This window comes from Callionymus lyra, chromosome 2 (assembly GCF_982586985.1).
Source record: "Callionymus lyra chromosome 2, fCalLyr1.hap1.1, whole genome shotgun sequence".
In the NCBI taxonomy this organism is placed as follows: Eukaryota; Metazoa; Chordata; class Actinopteri; order Syngnathiformes; family Callionymidae; genus Callionymus; species Callionymus lyra.
In genome coordinates, this window is record NC_141819.1 from 40,718,500 (window position 1) to 40,738,097 (window position 19,598).

General features: G+C 40.8%; 2 protein-coding genes across 3 annotated transcripts; both read left to right on the forward strand.

Moving 5' to 3' along the window:
* The first annotated feature begins 1,350 nt into the window (after positions 1–1,350).
* Positions 1,351–4,170, forward strand: nrl (neural retina leucine zipper). Its single transcript, XM_087783084.1, has 4 exons — positions 1,351–2,031; positions 2,099–2,383; positions 3,705–3,920; positions 3,987–4,170. The coding sequence occupies exons 1-4, from the start codon at positions 1,414–1,416 to the stop codon at positions 4,143–4,145; spliced, it is 1,278 nt and encodes a 425-aa protein (XP_087639210.1). The 5' UTR covers positions 1,351–1,413; the 3' UTR covers positions 4,146–4,170.
* A 3,529-nt stretch (positions 4,171–7,699) lies between these two features.
* LOC148087030 (GTP-binding protein REM 2-like) lies at positions 7,700–18,562 on the forward strand. Of its 2 annotated transcripts, XM_087783087.1 has the most exons (6): positions 7,700–7,773; positions 7,872–7,932; positions 9,771–10,074; positions 10,160–10,233; positions 14,850–15,027; positions 18,076–18,562. In XM_087783087.1, exons 2-6 carry the CDS (start codon positions 7,879–7,881, stop codon positions 18,366–18,368), a joined length of 903 nt encoding a protein of 300 aa, XP_087639213.1. In that variant the 5' UTR covers positions 7,700–7,773; positions 7,872–7,878; the 3' UTR covers positions 18,369–18,562. The 2 variants fall into 2 exon arrangements, with proteins under 2 accessions (XP_087639213.1, XP_087639212.1); XM_087783086.1 differs by lacking the exon at positions 7,700–7,773 and having other exon boundaries at positions 7,801–7,932.
* Positions 18,563–19,598: the final 1,036 nt, after the last annotated feature.

Below are 19,598 nucleotides of genomic sequence, written 5' to 3' on the forward strand. Positions count from 1 at the left end.
TGTCGGTTTGTTGTTACTGTTTCTGTCACAATTCTGGTCTGGGCCCAGATCAAGACCTTTTGCTGGTGCGTCCTGACACTTTTTCTTAAATTACAAAACTAATGGACGTTAGTTGATTTATTGACATATATCTAAAACAATATCTTCACTGATGTCAATAGTGAGAATTATCAAGGATGGAAAGTGGTCGCGGTGAGACATTTTTTTCTGGATCTGAATCAAAATATCTGCGGTGATGTAGAGAAGAAAGTGTTCTAGATTAACCTGTCTATAATTGGATTTGGTATCTTTGTTTCTGTCAAAAGTGATTATGTACTCTTGATGATGGTGTTACGGGGGTTTATATCCATATGTAACCACACAGAGGAGGCAGTAGTTGAAGGACTGAATGTATTTTTTAATCCGTCAAGAATGTTTTAGAAAGTTATATCTGATCAGATTTTATATTTGCTGTGTTTCAAAGGAAGGAAAATATTGTTTACAAGATATGATGCTTCTTTGTTAAAAAAACAAGACAGAAGCACTTGAATCACTTTGTGTGACTAAATAAAAGAAAACGTTTATAAATCGATATACGTTATTAAAACAATTGATATTTAGTGATGGGCGTTTATTTACTATTTTGTAGAAGTGTCAAACAGAGTAGGCCGTGACGTAAACACATTTAAAGTGTCAAGATGTGTTGGCTTTTCTGCAACTGATTATTTGAATGTCACATTTAATGCTGGATGGATGGATGGATGGATGGATGGATGGATGGATGGATGGATGGATGGATGGATGGATGGATGGATGGATGGATGGATGGATGGATGGATGGATGGATGGATGGATGGATGGATGGATGGATGGATGGATGGATGGATGGATGGATGGATGGATGGATGGATGGATGGATGGATGGATGGATGGATGGATGGATGGATGGATGGATGGATGGATGGATGGATGGATGGATGGATGGATGGATGGATGGATGGATGGATGGATGGATGGAAGCAAACATTAATCTGTATTAATATGTTCAAAAAAGAGCAAAAATAAGAAGTGAATTCTGCATGTTGACATGTATCTTTGATTCACCGAAACACAACCAGGATCTCCCTGGAAACTACACATTCAAGATTATTTAATTAAAGGTTTTTCATACTTTTAACACAGAACATTGTTTTTTCAGCGTCAAACATTTTCACACCTGCTCTGGGCACCATCATGAACCTGTAACTCATTCAAGCATGATTGTCCCTGCAGGTCAAGAGGACACACACCAGGACGTAGAGACAGTTTGTTCCAGAAGATAGACGCCAGCAGGTCTTCTTCCTGACGTCACTACTGCTGGGGTCTATGAGCCGTTTGGAGTCATCAGACTGGATTTCACATCAGTCCTGACAAGAAGACGCTCCTGCCGGCAGCATGTCCTCCCCCTCCCTCCCAATGCCGTCTCTCCCTCCGAGCCCCCTGGCCATGGAGTACCTCAACGATTTTGACCTCCTTAAGTTTGAGGTGAAGCCCGACACTCCCCTGCTGACGAACCCGTGTCCGTACCCGAAGACCGGCCTCCCTCACGACCCGGCCGCCTCGCCGTACACCGGCCACCCTCCTGCCGACTCCAGTTTGAGCTCCAGCCCTTACAACTCACTGCCGCCCTCGCCCACGCTCAGCGACGCCCACCCGCCTCCCTCTGGTTCGTCTTCCATGTCTTCGTCGTCCTCCTCCATCTCCTTCCCGCTGTCCATCACCAACAGCTTCACCTCCGCTCTGAGCTCCGGCTCTCAGGGGAACGTGGAGAGCAGTCCCATCCACAGCGGTCCTCAGGGTCCCACCCCGGCCTCGCTGGAAGACCTCATCTGGCTGGCGGCGCTGCAGCAGCAGTTTGGGGGTGAGGTCACGGGTCCTGCCACTCTGCTGGGAGCGCTGGGCGGGGGAGTGGAGAAAGGGGAGAGAGAAAGGGGGCAAGGGAACAGCTTTCTTGGTTGTGAGGACGCTGTGGAAGCTCTGTTGAACTCAGCTGCCGCCGCTGTCACCTCTCAGGTATAACCCCTCCCTCGTTCTCCACCCGATCACTTGTGTATCATCAACCCCTGACCTCTCTTTACAGTTCCCCGGACTTTCCCAGAGCTCTACCAGCAACCTGGGAGACTCCAGCAGCGACAGCGGAGGTGACATATCTAAGGGAACCGACATGTGCCACCGCCCACTCGTCTTCCTCTCATCTGCTCCCAACTCGCTCCCCAACACAACCCCGACCTCGGCTTCATATCCACAACCCCTCAGCCCCCAGGGCTGTCTTCATCCTCACCAGCATCATCATCATCAGAACCTGTATCACCCCATGCATGGCAACCACCACCATCATCATCATCATCACCCACAAGTTGCTCAGGTGCTTAAAAAGGACTGGGATTTCCTTTGGGAATTCTGAATAGTGGTTTTACCAAATTAAAAGCAGAAAAAACAACCCCAAGATTCTCAACAACTCCACCTCACGTACGGTAAAAACGGTAAAAAAGATATTTACAAATAGGAGAGTCCAAAATCTGATCATAGAAATAACCAGCTATGGTTAAGTTGGTAATAGATAGTTATGGATTAACGAGGTATCATGATACAGTGTTTGCGTTTTGACCACAAGATGTCACTCTCCGCTTTTAAATCTTTAACTCTGATCTACTAATTCAATGTAACCTGACATCACTTTCAAACTGAGAGTGACATCTAGTGGTCTTTCAAAATGGATACGCTGTATCATGATACCACATTACTTTAACAGCACCTTGGTTACTTTTTTAGCTTTTGAAAGAAAATCATCAATAACAAAGAGCTCCTACGGCAGTAGGGGAATTAAGTATTCCTGCCAATACAAGTAAAAGCAGGTGTGTCTTAAATTTTATCGCATTATTGATTGAACTAGATTTACCAAAATGTTACTTGCCGTAACAAATTACCATCAAATTTTCCTCACATCCGCCAATCAGTTTTACTCTGGAAGGCTCTTATATTATCTTAAACAATAGTATCTTTATAGGTCACAATATAAAAATGAATATTAATCTCCACATAAAATGACTTGACAAGTGATGAGGAAAGTGATTTGAAGTTTCAAAAGATTTGAAGATCCAGATGGTAGTTTGGAAAACCATCTATATTCAATCATATTTTCTTTTACAATTGTCGGCCATTTTTTAATCTATTTATTTAACAGACAATCAACATCATTGGCATAACTTCCTTGACAGCGGTAGTTAAAACTGTTGGTGTCAGTTTGTAGTCAGAGAAAGAAATGAAGGTGACACAAATTGAGTTTATAAGATTAGATTCGTACGTAAAAAGACAGCGAGTAGCGAGTCGGTTCGACTTGACAGTTTGAATGCAGCACCTCTGTTTAATCTGTGGGAGAAGTACATGAAGCTTCTGATTGTATCTTCTATTATTGCTGTGTGTAATCCTGATAACTGTCACCAACACTTAGTCAGATTACACGTCAGATTATGGACACAAGGTGCTCCATGACAGACATGTGTCTACTCATATCTGCATGATAACATCTACCATGGCCATGGTATTTCTGTCCTGACCGATAGATCAGGGCAGTTCACGAGAGTCTAAGTAGTTAACAGAAAAGAAAGTATACAGAGTTTTTCTACTAGAATCATCTGGAAAATGTTTTAAACAAACATGTCCTTCATGTTTCCTTCTTTGGTCAGTGTGGGGGTAACGACCGCTTCTCTGACGAGCAGCTGGTGAGCCTGTCGGTGCGGGAGTTGAACCGGCACCTGCGAGGCGTGAGCAAGGACGAGGTGGTGCGCTTGAAACAGAAGCGCCGCACGCTGAAGAACCGCGGCTACGCCCAGTCGTGCCGCTACAAGCGTCTCCAGCATCGCCACGCGCTGGAGTCGGAGAAACACGTGCTCACACAACAGGTACGAGATGATCCGTAACCTAGCTTCTCCTGGACCCTGAACATCTCGTTTCTACTTTCCCTGCAGCTGGAGCAGCTCCAGTGCGAGCTGACTCGGGTGCTGAGGGAGAGGGACGCCTACAAGACTCGCTACGAGAAGCTCCTCAGCACCAATCACAGCACGGGAGAAGCTCCGGCAACACGGAGCAGTAACCCAACATCACCTCCCCCAGACTACTTCCTCTGAGCCTCACCCTCCAGTTTGTACATCCTTTGAAAATAAAAAAGACCCGTCAACGAGGAGCAAACACGGATGCTGAGACTCTACGAAGACGCAGATGGAAGTGTAGGCCTAAACGTGTTTGTGCGTTTACGTGTGTACTCGAGAGAAAGTATTTTAAAAGGCAGTTTTGGTTTATTTGAGTGCAAGGTAACAGCACTTCCGAATCGGTACTCCTGGTGTTCAGTGGTGAACCATCCGTGAAGCAGTCGCAACAAGAGATTCTTTCTTTTTGGGGGGTCAAGGTACGCTGTGTGAAAATTAAGTTAAAAAAATTATTTAACTATTTATGATCCCATTTTGAGCTAGAACTCATTTAAAGAAAAGCTACAATAGGACTCTGTGTCCCTGCACTCCCAAGACCATGAGACAAATCTTTTGAGGCATGTCCCACTAACGTAGCGTGAACATACATCCCTGGTAAGGTGTTGCTCATGCTCAAATGCACTTGTAAAACTTACACCTTGAAAAGTTTCATTGAAAGGTTTTCTCAGGGCTAGCAAACAAATTTAACCCACAGTACAATCGGCCTCTTTATTTTCCCATGATCTTATGAGCACAAAAATCTGGAGACCAATGTGTCAAGAATTATATTTTACTAATTTTCTTCCCAACAACATGAGGCAAATCTTTTGAGGCATGTCCCCTTTAAGTAGGGTGACCATAAGTCCTCTTTTATCCAACATGTCCTATTTTGGGGCTTGTCTTTTTCATGATCTCCAGTTTCTCTTTGGGAATTATAAATATAGTGAGTAAGAAGCATGTAAAAAACTCTATGAAAAGCCATTCACTCCCCTTTTGTACCACCACACCTAGTAAAGTCCATATATGGTCACCCTACCTTAAGTCAACTATAATGTGTATTTTAGGTGGAAACAATTCTATGATATATCGGGCTTCAATTTCAAACAAGAAAACTTTAGACATATATAATTTGAGCAGTTTTTAAAGGTGGGAAAGGTAAAGTGCTCAACTCAAATGCTCTTTGAAAAGGTAAAGCTTGAAAACTGGTGGTTAGCATTGATGGTTTTTTTGTGCTAATATCACAATATATTGGGTTTTCATCTTCAGGAAATAGTCGTTTTGGATGGTTTCCTTTGTTAATATTCTCCCCACGAGACAGTTTCCGCTCGCTGCTCTCTCAATTCTTGTGCTGGCCACTCAAGATGTTCTCTCTCCGTGACGCTATCGAGAAATTGTTTCCATGACAAGCTGCTATAGAAGAGGTTGAGTAGCGCTAGACGTGCGGTGGTGAGACGTGCTTTGGGGCGAAAGTTGTACTTGCCGGCTGATTTTTTTTTTCTTCACATTTGCCTACCAAAGCTCACCATGTTTCTAGTCTTTGTACGAAGATAGAATAATGAATGTACGCCGGCTCTCCCAGTGGTGAATAAATAGTCGAACTACTGCTGTGATTTAGCCAAGAGAACAAGGCAAAAGACTTGCTGTTTGCTGATCAAATGTTGGCTTTCTTTTACAAAGTTGTTAGTGATGGTTTGAAGCCATTACAGCAGGAACAAAAGTGTGGCATGGTTTGTGTGCTTGTGTCTGGTTAATGCTAAGGAAGGTATTTTGAGGAACAATCAAGCGACACATGGAAGGAAAAATCACTTGCTGTGAGCATCAATGCAAGAAAATATAAAAACTGCAGGGAACCAAGAAAACGCAAACGGACACCTCTTTGAATGACGCCAGGCATTAATAGGTGTTTGGCTGTAGGTTCAAGTCCTTTTATTTATTCTTTTATTTATTCCACTATTTATTCATTGTTTATTTCATGTACAGGTTCCAATTTTTTGGTTTTATTTCATTAGTGTGTATTTTTACCTTTCTACAGCATATCATTGATCCAGTTGTGGTTAGAAGCAGAAATGATGGCCAAGTCCTGCTGTAGTGTGGTTTCCTATGAAATAAACGATGAAGCGTTCTTCACCTGGACATGCTGTGGTGTGTTTTTGTGGGCAAGTCATTGTTTTCAGTAGGGTCACCATATGTCTTCATGTCCTATTTTGGGGGACTGGTTTTTATAAAATCCTTCAAATGTGCCTGTTTCTAGTTGGTGCATGTGTACTTTATCTTTGCATCACAGACTATTCTAATTTAGAAAATTCAATTCAACATCCTATCTATCCATCTTTAATTGCTCCTAGCCTGGGTTGCGCAATCAATAGATAATACCACTTTTAATTTTAAATTTACGGTAAGAAATCCTCAACATTATAATTCTATGTGTTTATTATAGAGACCTAGTCGTGTTGTGGCTGCAATATAAGTGTTTATTCTGATTAAACTTCGTATGTTCATATTTTGAAATTGCTTTTTATTCTGCAATATGCATCGATAAATTATAAGCACGTTGAAGAACAAAAAACGCTGTGCAATAACTCTATTACGAAAAGAAGACTGAAGAAAAATAAAACATTTAACAATAATCTTTTTCTTTTTGTTCAGTGTTGAGGCATTATTTATATTTTTTCCATTAGTCATAATGGTATGCGTAATTTGATGAATAAAAGAAGCTAAACTAAAAATAGTAAAAGGTTACATCAATTTTATTTTTTTGGGGGGTGGTTTATACATTATTTATATTCTTACATAACTGACACCACAGAGGGTTATGAGTTACATCTGAACAATGTACTACTTCAGTTTTCCTAACATTTGTTCGACAAGAAGAGGGATATGACATTGTTTTTTGTTTTTTTTATCAGAATATTTTGTTATAAAGTTGTTGAGGACATTTTCTCTGATCATTTTTGTGAAATGCTCTGGATAAATGAATGTACTATTTATGAACCAAACTTTGTTTGATCCGGTTAAGTGTTTTTTAGTCATTCAGATTATACTTTTATTTGAGATAAAAAACACGCCAAAGAAACAAACAATCTTTTTGGAGATTGATAATATGGTCACCATATTCCCAGCCTCTTTAGGCATCTCTCGGTCTTCCACGCTCACTCCCTCCTGCATCACCCTTTATCTCGCGGCTCTCTATAGAGAGGCAGTGACCCTGGCTGTCCAGTGTTAGGATGACCTCATCCGCGGCTCTACCTCCCCTCTCTGTGTCTCTGGCTCTCTCTCTCCCTGGCCGGGATAATAGGAGCGGGATTAAGGCTATAATAGCGGCCTGGCTGCTCACTGCCGGACTCTATTGTGGCTTTGTGTGGGTGGGTTTGCGCCGCACAGCTCGTGTCCACACTTCAACTCGAAAAATGTACGCGTTGATGTGACATTAAAAAAATAATTCAGCCCAATATGTCCTTAAAATCTTGGATTTTTTGTTTTTTTTATAGCATGTTGTTTAATCATTTAAAATATTTGAAATTAAATCGCACAAAAAACGAACGTCCAAATAAACCTGACGCGTTAAGAAACGAGTGTACTGTGCTGCACTCTAGTGGCGAGTGGTGGGATTGCTTCCCCTCGCTGTGGCATCGTGACACGCACCAGCGGAGAGAAAAAGATAACGAGAGGGGGGGGCAGTGAGTGGAAGTGAGGAGAGAAAGGAGGAGGAGAGAGAAAGAGAGAGAGGGAGAGAGAGAGAGAGAGAGAGAGGGGGACGGAGGATACTTTAGTTGCAGGAGCCTCCTGACAGGTGAGCGACCAGCGTGGGCTGCTGCGTGAGAGCTTTTGTGAAGTGAGTGGGCTGCTGTGTGTTTTGTGGACTCATCATTCCAGATCACTTGATGTCAGTTTGCAGATGCCGACAGATGTGCCCGAAAACAGACTCGGCCATGAGGAGAATGAGACGAAGGTAGGTGGATTTTTGGGTATATATTTGTGTCTTACCTCAGACCCTCTTTTGTGGTACATAGACCCTTAAATTGAAACTTTTTAAAGGATTTTTCTACTATCATTTAATTCTGTGGCCATGATTCTGCTCCTATATTCTCCATGGAAGATCTGCAGCAGGGATCTCTCCACTGCTTCTGCAGGTGATGCTGTTCACTTCTCGCTATAACCATGTTTGAGGCCATGGTGCTCAAATGTGAACCAACAGGAGTTCAGTAACCTTACTGCTGACTGGACCATTGGATTTAAGATTGACTTAAGAAGGTGTCCTGGGGTCCTGACCTTGCATAGGGGGGTGGCAGATCTAGGAAGATTTTGCAATTGCCAGAAGTCCAATTTTTCTTTACTTTTCTTTTTCTTTTGGTCTGAGTTTAAATATCTCCCTTATAATGTTCAGCCATCGCCACGAAACAGGACTTTCTGCTCTAAACAAGTTTCTGGTTTGGCCTTTTTATATTTCCCAGGACTAGAAATTGGATTAATGTAAGTAAGTAAGTAAGTAATTTTTATTTGTATAGCGCTTTTCCAGACCAGGGTTACAAAGCGCTTAAATAATCAAAACAATATTCAATAAATGTGATGCATCTCTGAGAGAATGGGAGGGAGTTGAGAATTATATGGAGAGTTTCTGTGCATTATTGTATGAGAGGTTGCTGGGCGGCAAAGCAGGAAGGCTCACTACTATGGGAGGTTCCCAGTTGGTACAGCAAACATTCAAGCGTATTTGAAAAGAGTCATCAAAAAAGCTTGTCAGTTCACGATCCAGGAAACGTCTGCATGATCTGTATACTTTCTCGATTCGCCATGTTTTTAAGGACACAAAATGCAATACATGAGTAGTGTCAGTACACAATTTGGGAAATGAGCGATCCACTTGCACATGTGCATTGCATACAAGATCACGAATAGGAAAATGATTCACCGTGTCTATACCATCTAGTGGTTAAAATCAAGATCACTATTAAGACGTTCTAGGATAAGTTTTTATTGGCAGGATGTCAGTTTAGCTGAAAACACAAAATGATTCCATCGATTCTAATCCAGAGCTTCTGCTTCACCAACAATAGTAAGGTTTAAAGTAACACGATTACTTACTGTATGTTTTCCAGGTACTAGAAATGTAATAAATGTATGGTATGTGTGGTGCATCATTGGAGAGATCTTTATGGACAGTGTCTGTACATTATCGTAACCTTGCAGAGATGGCTGGGCGGCAAAGCTAAAAGCCAGTAGTCTCAAAGGAGCAGTTCCATTGAAGGTTCACAGGTGGTACATTGATTTAAGAGACCAAAGAGGATGTTAATATATGAACCAGGACAAAAAAAATACAAGATCAGTAAAATCCATGAGCCTTTTGCCAATGTTCGTTGCATTCAAAATCAAAAATTTGTTTACTTGTCTTTCATTTAATGTCTCTTCCAGTCTCAAAGCATTGATTCTATGAACGACGAAGAAGAAAACAATCATGTTTATACCATGAAGTGGTTAAAATCAAGAGAACTATTAAGACGTTCTAGTAAATGTTTTTTTGTTGGCCAGCATGTCTGTTTATCGGAAAAAACATGAGCCGTTGAACATGGTAATATATTGGTTGTCCCTGCAAGAACATTGGTTCCTCCAGGAAGCTCCCAGATTACCAAAGGGACAATAATGTGAGTCATGTTCCAACGAGACAAGACATTGTGCTTTCCTCAGATCGTCTACTGACAGAAACTCTCTTCTGCCTTCGCCATCAAATGAAAAATCTATTGGCATCACGAGACCAAAGTCCCGTCCAACTGTGCTCTCGTCCCTTCCCAGTGTGAGAGCATGACTCTCCCCAGCACCCCCACTGTTCGCAGAGGAAGCACGCCCCTGCCCATCAAGCACCAGCTGAGACGAGAGGAAGCCGTCCACGATGACTGCGAGTGGTCTCCGGCGGGGCCCTCCGCTCCACCTATCAGCTTCAGTCCGGCCCTGGACGACTGCCCCGCCGTGGCGCTGGAAGGCAGGCACGAGGGGCCATTAAAGATCGCCCTGCTGGGCCAGAACGGCGTGGGCAAGTCTTCTCTGGCCATGGCTCTGGCCGGGGACGTGGACAGGTCGGCGTCGGTGGATTCAGAAGGTATTAAAGCGGCTGCAGGATGAGTGCATGTTGAGCAGAAGTCAAGCGTGCAGGCAGATGAAAGGTAACTGCTGCTCCTCCTCAGGGGAAGGTTACGTACGAGTGGTCTCGGTGGACGACGAGGAGAGCACCATCATCATCTATGACAACTGGAGGCAGGTGAGACAAACATCTCCTGCAGAGTCTTTTCTGCGTTATTTCTTTTCCTTTCTGTTTACCTCAAGTTGTCGCTTGAAATTATAATTAAACATTTGCATTACATGCTTAAATAAACACTACCTGCAATGATGTTGACGTTTTTATTCATAATGAGATGTGGAAAAAATATGAAGTCAATAGATATGTGTGAGTGTTCGTCTTTGTCTGTGTGTGTTTGTGTTTCTGTGTGTGTGCCAGTGTGTGTGAGTGTGCGTCTTTGTCTGTGTGTGTTTGTGTTTCTGTGTGTGTGCCAATGTGTCATTGTGTGTGAGTGTGTGTCTTTGTCTGTGTGTGTTTGTTTTTCTGTGTGTGTGCCAGTGTGTCATTGTGTGTGAGCGTGCGTCTTTGTCTGTGTGTGTTTGTGTTTCTGTGTGTGTGTGCCAGTGTGTCATTGTGTGTGAGTGTGCGTCTTTGTCTGTGTGTGTTTGTGTTTCTGTGTGTGTGCCAGTATGTCATTGTGTGTGACTGTGCGTCTTTGTCTGTGTGTGTTTGTGTTTCTGTGTGTGTGCCAGTGTGTCATTGTGTGTGAGTGTGCGTCTTTGTCTGTGTGTGTTTCTGTTTCTGTGTGTGTGTGCCAATGTGTCATTGTGTGTGAGTGTGTGTCTTTGTCTGTGTGTGTTTGTTTTTCTGTGTGTGTGCCAATGTGTCATTGTGTGTGAGTGCGCGTCTTTGTCTGTGTGTGTTTGTGTTTCTGTGTGTGTGTGCCAATGTGTCATTGTGTGTGAGTGTGTGTCTTTGTCTGTGTGTGTTTGTTTTTCTGTGTGCGTGCCAGTGTGTCATTGTGTGTGAGCGTGCGTCTTTGTCTGTGTGTGTTTGTGTTTCTGTGTGTGTGTGCCAGTGTGTCATTGTGTGTGAGTGTGCGTCTTTGTCTGTGTGTGTTTGTGTTTCTGTTTGTGTGCCAGTGTGTCATTGTGTGTGAGTGTGCGTGTTTGTCTGTGTGTGTTTGTGTTTTCGTGTGTGTGCCAGTGTGTCATTGTGTGTGAGCGTGCGTGTTTGTCTGTGTGTGTTTGTGTTTTCGTGTGTGTGCCAGTGTGTCATTGTGTGTGAGTGTGCGTCTTTGTGTGTTTGTGTTTCTGTGTGTGTGCCAATGTGTCATTGTGTGTGAGTGTGCGTCTTTGTCTGTGTGTGTTTGTTTTTCTGTGTGTGTGCCAGTGTGTCATTGTGTGTGAGTGTGCGTCTTTGTCTGTGTGTGTTTGTGTTTCTGTGTGTGTGTGCCAGTGTGTCATTGTGTGTGAGTGTGCGTCTTTGTCTGTGTGTGTTTGTGTTTCTGTGTGTGTGTGCCAGTGTGTCATTGTGTGTGAGTGTGCGTCTTTGTCTGTGTGTGTTTGTGTTTCTGTGTGTGTGTGCCAGTGTGTCATTGTGTGTGAGCGTGCGTCTTTGTCTGTGTGTGTTTGTGTTTCAGTGTGTGTGCCAGTGTGTCATTGTGTGTGAGCGTGCGTCTTTGTCTGTGTGTGTTTGTGTTTCTGTGTGTGTGCCAGTGTGTCATTGTGTGTGAGTGTGCGTCTTTGTCTGTGTGTGTTTGTGTTTCTGTGTGTGTGCCAGTGTGTCATTGTGTGTGAGTGTGCGTCTTTGTCTGTGTGTGTTCGTTTTTCTGTGTGTGTGCCAATGTGTCATTGTGTGTGAGTGTGCGTCTTTGTCTGTGTGTGTTTGTTTTTCTGTGTGTGTGCCAGTGTGTCATTGTGTGTGAGCGTGCGTCTTTGTCTGTGTGTGTTTGTGTTTCTGTGTGTGTGTGCCAGTGTGTCATTGTGTGTGAGTGTGCGTCTTTGTCTGTGTGTGTTTCTGTGTGTGTGCCAGTGTGTCATTGTGTGTGAGTGTGTGTCTTTGTCTGTGTGTGTTTGTGTTTCTGTGTGTGTGCCAATGTGTCATTGTGTGTGAGTGTGTGTCTTTGTCTGTGTGTGTTTGTGTTTGTGTTTCTGTGTGTGTGCCAGTGTGTCATTGTGTGTGAGTGTGTGTCTTTGTCTGTGTGTGTTTGTGTTTCTGTGTGTGTGCCAGTGTGTCATTGTGTGTGAGTGTGTGTCTTTGTCTGTGTGTGTTTGTGTTTCTGTGTGTGTGCCAGTGTGTCATTGTGTGTGAGCCTGCGTCTTTGTCTGTGTGTGTTTGTGTTTCTGTGTGTGTGCCAATGTGTCATTGTGTGTCAGTGTGCGTCCTTGTCAGTGTGTGTTTGTCTTGTGTGTGTTTATGAGTGTGTGTGTTTTGTCTGTGAGTGTGTGTCTTTGAGTGTGCGTCTTTGTCTGTGTGTGTCTCTGTGTGTCTCTGTGTGCTAGTGTGTGTGTCGGTGTGGACGTTTGTGTGATTATGTGTGTGTCAGTGTGTGTATGTCTTGTGTGTGTTTGTGAGTGTGTGTGTGTTTTGTCTTTGAGTGTGCGTCTTTGTCTGTGTGTGTCTCTGTGTGTTAGTGTGTGTGTCGGTGTGGACGTTTGTGTGATTATGTGTGTGTCAGTGTGTGTATGTCTTGTGTGTGTTTGTGAGTGTGTGTGTGTTTTGTCTTTGAGTGTGTGTCTTTGAGTGTGCGTCTTTGTCTGTGTGTGTTTGTGTCTCTGTGTGTGGGTGTGTGTGCCAGTGTGGACGTTTGTGTGATAATGTGTGTGTCAGTGTGTGTATGTCATTTGGTGTCTTTGTGTGTGCTTCTGAGCGTGTGTTTTGTCTGTGAGCGTGCGTATTTGATTGTTTGTCTTTGTGTGTATGTGTCTGTTAGTCTGTGTTTGTTCTTGTGTGTTTGTGTGTGAGTGTTTATATTTGTGAACGTTTGTGTATGGGCCTATGTGTGTGTCTATAAGGGGGGGTGCGTTTGTGTGTTTGTCTGAGTGCGTGTGTGTGAATATCAACAAAAAGTATGTAAGTATTAAAAAAAAAAAAAAAATAGAAGATAAAGAAGAAAACGTTTCAAAGAGTTTAATTGTTCTTTACATTCAATGAAAATAATTCAATGTTATAAATACAAAAAGTCATTTTTATTGATAATAAATTCCTTAATTAGTAAACTTTTGTTTACTAATTGTAAACAATCTGATCATATCAATTAATTGTACTTTTATATAAATGAAGAATCTTATTTCATGCACTATAATAATTGTTTTTGCAAAAAAAAACACATTTTTGTTTTTGTTTTATTTTCAAAACAAAGAAAAAGTATGTAAAATGTAAGGAAAAATATTTTACATTTGGTTGATGTTTTACATCAAATTGTGATCGTAGCATTAACAACAATATTAATAGCGATTTTGATTTCTTGTTGAACACACATTTTATACGCTCAGAAATCCTTCAAAGGATTTGTGGATCCTGATGGTGATCCTGAACACAACCAAAGTGTGTTAAACTGTCACTTGTGTCAGTAGCAAAACTTTCCTGAACATGTCGTTAAAATATGTTGTTTTCTGAGTGGTTGTGCTAACAGACAGATACCTCCTTGGCAGAGGTAACACTTGTCAGTTTGGGTTCGAGGTGTTAAAGCACATTGTCACACTCAGCTTGTTTGGGCCGACTAAGTAATCAATGCTGTAATGGATGAGTCAGTGTCCCGGTGTCTGGACGACTGAGAGAAGCTCATTATCAGCTTGTTTTGCTCACTTTTCACCCTTTTCCCCTGGAGTGCAGTGATGCGCATCTGTGTGTGTGTGTGTGTGAGCGTTATTTTTCATCAGGGTGTTAAATGTGTGAACTGTTTTCTGAGCGAGAGGAAACCAACCACCTCATTCAACAATCTGTCACTTTTGACGTGGGAGAAATGTGCGTGTTACTCTTTTGCGTGTTTGTTGTGAGACAATCACAGCCGTGTCCTCGGAGGAAATGTGATGATGTAATTATAGTGTTACAATCTCTCGCTTTTGTATGCTGCTTAAGAGCTTACATCTGATACCAGAAGTCCAACAAAGACAGTGTCTGTTGGTGTGTGTGTGTGGGTGTGTGTTCATTTGTCTGTGTGTGTGTGTGTATGTGTGCCCATGTTTGTCTTTGTGTGTGTTTCTGTGAGAGTCCGTCTGCATGTTTGTGAGTGTGTGTTTGTGCATGTGTGTGTGTGGGTCAGTGCGTGTTTGTGTTTGTCCATATGTCCGTGTGGGTCTGTTTTTGTATGTATCTGAGTGTGTCTTTGCGAGATTGTTTTTCTTTGTGAGTAATTGTGTATGTTTTTTTGCATGTGTGTGTCTGTGCTCGCATGTGTATGTGTGTCTGTGTGAGTTAATTTTTGTCTTTCCATGTGTGTAGATGTGTTAGTATTAATGTTGTGTGCAAGTGAGTATGTGTGTGCATGCTTGTGTGTGCATGTGCGTGTGTATTTGTACATCTGTGAGTGTAAGTTTGTTTCTGTGTGATTTAGTGTGTATGTTTCTTTCCATGTGTGTGTCTGTGTGTTTGTGTTAATTGTGTGTGTGTTAATGTGCGTGTGTCCTTCTGTGTGTGAGTGAACATGTGTACATGTTTGTGTGTGTGTGTATGTGTGAAAGAGCATGTGTGTGTGTTTGTTTGTATGTGCCTCTGACTCAAACATCCCTACACCATGATTAAAATCAAACATCTGAATCAATAAATCACATTTAATTGAGTGATTGATTGACAGGTGTGTGTCTCTCCTCCAGGATCTGTCCTGTCTGCAGTGTGAGGTGTGTGTGTTGGTGTTCTCGGTGACGGACCGACGCAGCTTCCACCGTACCGCTCAGCTGCGACTCCTCCTCAGGGAGACCCAGCCTCAGACTCCCATCATCCTCGTGGGCAACAAGAGCGACCTCGTGCGATCCCGGGAGGTCACGGCTCAAGGTAGGACCATGACTTTCATTTGACACTTTTCATTCTTCTACCTTTTTTTCCTGTATTCCATTTGCATGATCTGATATGAAAGTATTGATAAAGTTCAGCTCCTTTATTGGCACAACTGACCTAAATGTGGGTCATTATTTTATTACACACTGTTAACTATTTTAACCTAAATATACATTTAACCCTTGTGTTATTTCAGGGTCAAGGTACCTCAAACCCATTGGTTTTCGGGCCTTCAGATCACCTTGATATAATATATATTTAGGTTAACATAGTTAAATAAAAGTCGTGATTTGGGGGTTAAGGTGGGTCATAAAGCCAGGTACTAAAACATGTGCCAAAATATAAATAAAACAAACATTTAATAAATTTAACGAGAAAAATAAACATAAAACATAAAAACATAAAAACAACTAAACAAATAAAAATAAATACATCAAATTAAAATGATACAATTACAATAAATCCATAAAAATATAAATAAATAAAGTTAAGATAATATAATAATATGATGAAGTACAATATAATTTATTATTACATTTATAAATTAAATGTAATGTAATAAATAGATCATTAGATAAATACTATTAAATAGAATATACTAGGAAGATGTGGTTGTGCTTTGTGTATTTTAAATAAATATTTTAGATTGAAGTAAAAATAGATAAATAAGAAAATAGAAAATAATGAATTTATAAATTGAAAAGTTTATCGTTATAAATTGATAATTAAAATAAGATAATATAGCCTGCAAATTGATTTAACTCTTATAGATATGATGTTAAAATGACAAGATAGCATGTGTTCCTCAGTTAGTATATTAGCCTTAATAGAACTGATATCACAAATGGACCAGCAATGGATATGTACTGATTTTAGAGAGCGTTACGTAGTGGTCTCTGAAAACAAGAGCGAGGCTTCATCAATGCTTTTGTTTCTCTAAACTTGCCATCTAGAACACATGATTCACAAAAGATAAGATTGAACAAATGAACCTTCCAGTTCCAATGGTGTCATGTACGAATTGCATAAAACAATAACACTTATATTTAGACATAAACCCAGCATTATATTTGCTGCTTTGATGACACCAGAAGAATATTGCGTGCAGACTGGTGGTAAATTGCGACCAGAGCAACATTTACATAGTGCAGCCAGTGGGCATGAGAACAATACACTGCAATATTACACCATCCATATTCAACCGATGCTTTTATTTGATTCCTTCTGTGACATATTGTCGCTGCTGCTGGTGACAACACGCACACACAGGGTGTCAATGTGTATGTGTCTCTGAGTGTGTGTGTTTTTGTAAGCTTGCTGTGTTTTTGTGATTGTGGGTGTTTTCTGCTTGTGTGAGTTTGTGTGTATGTGTTTGGGTTTGTGCGTGTGTTATTGTGGGTTTTTGAGTGTGTGTGTTTCTGAAAGCATGTCTGTGTTTTTGTGATTGTGCATGTTTTGTGTTTGAGTGAGTGTGTGAGTTTGTGTGTATGTGTGTGTGACTGTGTGTGTGTTTTTATGTGTCTGGGTGTTTTTTAGTGTTGTGTTTTTTGTAAGCCTGTCTGTGTTTTTGTGATTTTCGGTGTTTTGTGTGCGTGTGTGAGTTTGTGTGTATGCATGTCTGTGTGTTCTTGAGTGTGTATGTGTTTTTGTAAGCATGTCTGTTTCTGTGATTGTGGGTGTTTTGTGTTGTGTTTATGTTTGTGTATATGTGTGTGGGGTGTTGTGTGTGTGTCTGTGTGTTTTTTAAGCATGTCTGTGTTTTTGTGATTGTGGGTGTATGTGTGTGTCTGTGCATGTGTTACTGTGGCACTATGTGATTTTACTAGATGCGTTGTGTTAGCTTGTGAACTAATGTAAGATGGTTATACCGTAATTTTGTGGTTATATTGTGTATATAAAAAAAATATTTATTTGGCCAGGACAAGATTTATTTAAAAAGAGAGTTGTATTTATAAGATGTCTGTATTTACTAGAACAATCGTTACGTGACTTAACATGGGTCAAACTAAAGGCACAGGTATAAATTAACAATCTAAGATTTAGAAACATATAGCTAGCTTCTAAATAAAGTTTAATAGTGACTAAAAAACTGCGTAATCTCCTGTAAGATATTTTTTGTGTTTTGTTTCATGACCTACTCTCAATAACAACAGTGAAAATAAAACAGCATGAAGGTCAAAAGAAATAAAATATTAAGTACATGAAAAATCGTCTAGCTGTAATGTTGAATCAGCAATAACTATTATCGTTTTTTTCTTATGTTCCATAAAGAGTTTGTTATTTAATAATTTTCCTTAGTTTACGGGTTTATTTTTGTAGATATACTTACTTATATACTTATAACAAGCACCCATACATGTTAAGAGTCACATACTAATATTACATCAGAGTAAATCTGGTCTTCATTTAAAAAATAAAAAAAACGCCTTTCAGACAATAATAATCAATAGAAAAAAAAGTCTATAAATGATTTTTTCTTTTATTGCGGCCCAAACAAGTCCCCGGATTTGGGAGGGTTGTGAGAAAAACCGATGCTTATATAAATCAATATTTTTTGTATGTAACTGTATCAATATTTAACAGCATTGCATTGTTTAAAATAGAAAATATAGATATGGCCAATTTTGTGTGATCACAATGTTTTTTATGGTTTATAGTTCAAAAAAGTTTAAAATAAAACTTCCGACTGCAGTCTCCGCCACTATGAAATGTTGACAATGACTGAGGACGAGAGGATACAGTCAACAGTCAGCTGCTTTTAAAGTTAATGATAAGAAATATTTTGGTTTTCAGTTCTATGAATTCAGTCTCTAAAATTCCTCCATAAAATCATTTATCGAAAATTCTACAAGTGTATTGAAATGTATGGTATCGTGAGATTACTGTATCGCTACAGCCAAACTGGACTGACGGTGGTGATATGATTTGGTGTTGAAGGACATGCTAGGAAAGTGTTAGCATTAACCAAGGATTCTAAATCATTTATGTTTAACTGAAGTAATAAATATCAGTTTTAAAAAAACAACTTTTCTTGTCTCCCCTCAGAGGCCATGTCCAGTGCCGCCCTCTTTAACTCTCTGTACCTGGAGATCTCTGCCTCCCTGGACCACCGGACCCCGGAGCTGCTGGAGTGCGCCGTGCGGCTGGCCAGGGGTCAACCCCCCTGGCCGCCCGGGACCAACGCCGAGGACATGAGCGCAGGAGGACAACGCGAAAGCATCACCTCACGTGCCAAACGCTTCCTGTCCAACCTGGTCCCCCGTTACCCTCGGGAGCGCGAGGCCGGGAGGTTCCTCAGACAGAAGTCCAGATCCTGCCATGACCTCGGAGCTCTGTGATGGTGCGCCACCACCACCCCGTGACGGAGAGGGTGTAGATGTTTAGACCATTCTGGTGATAGTTATGAAATATATCCATTAACATTTTGTACTCAGATATTAGGAGATCAATCTGTTGGAGATCATGTAAATAAAACACGGTCGTGATTTTCACCTACATAGTTTTGAACAGCTAAATAAAAGAGGTTACTGGAGTCACAGCTTCTTGTCTTATTTCATCGACACTAGTGCGGAAAACGCTTCTTCAGGTTCAAAGTGGAAGATCCCTTTTTTCTTTCGTTTTCCTTTGGATGGATATTTCTTGCCCCTCAAAATAATTTAGGTGAATATTGAGATCATATTTAGATAAAATATAGTTATTTTCAAAAGTGTTTTAAATTGTTATTTGTAGCAAAAGTTTATTAAAAATCTATTTTTTTCCCTCATCATATTTTGGTCCCTCACAACAGTCAGAGTATATAATAGAGCCCCTGAGGAAACCACCCCTGGTCTAGCTAAAAAGGCAATATCAAAATCTGAATTACACTTTGGACAGTTTGGTAAATATACTCTTTGAAAGCCCATGATCTAAACAGCTAAAGGGTTATGGACCCCTTGTGTTACTGGGGTTTACACCCCTGATTTAAATGATATTGCTAAAGACAACTTCATTGCCTGTGATATTTGTTGTGCACTCCTCTAATGTTCTACTAAAACGAAGTAAATAAATCATCGATTCTTAATGTTCATCTATAATTGTGAGACTTCATTGTGAAGAGTGGAGACCCTCTTAGACCAGACTTGGGCAAAGTGCGGCCCTTTGAATATATTTACGTGTGGCCCTCATTAGTTTAAAGATCACATGGAAACAAGTAATTGTATACATTATTTATTATTACTCTTTAAAAGTCTCTTTGTAAGAATATATGTTTTAGGTTAATTATGAGTATTTATTGACCCTCAATTTGAAAAACAAACAAACAAGTGCTTTAAAAAAAATCATATTTAGCTAGATTTTATTACTTTGATTTTATACTTTTGACTCCTTTACTTTTGTGTGATGGCCCCTCACAACCTTCCCAGTATATAAATGCCCCCCACTGTCTTAGACACCAGGGGTGGCTTTCTGAGAATGAAACTGCAGCAATTGTGTTTATTATATTCATTTTCCCATCGATAAATGTTGTTTTCCAGGTAATTTCGAGACTAAAATAGCTTGTAATGCGGTCCATTGATTGCATCCATAATGTG

Bases quoted from the DNA above. Each gene is read 5' to 3' on its own strand.
- nrl (XM_087783084.1), top strand. From the start codon at position 1,414: ATGTCCTCCCCCTCCCTCCCAATGCCGTCTCTCCCTCCGAGCCCCCTG. The intron at 2,384-3,704 runs GTGCTTAAAAAG...TTCTTTGGTCAG, and splicing joins ATCACCCACAAGTTGCTCAG to TGTGGGGGTAACGACCGCTT. The intron at 3,921-3,986 runs GTACGAGATGAT...CTTTCCCTGCAG, and splicing joins AACACGTGCTCACACAACAG to CTGGAGCAGCTCCAGTGCGA.
- LOC148087030 (XM_087783087.1), top strand. From the start codon at position 7,879: ATGCCGACAGATGTGCCCGAAAACAGACTCGGCCATGAGGAGAATGAG. The intron at 7,933-9,770 runs GTAGGTGGATTT...GTCCCTTCCCAG, and splicing joins ATGAGGAGAATGAGACGAAG to TGTGAGAGCATGACTCTCCC. The intron at 10,075-10,159 runs GTATTAAAGCGG...GCTCCTCCTCAG, and splicing joins GGCGTCGGTGGATTCAGAAG to GGGAAGGTTACGTACGAGTG.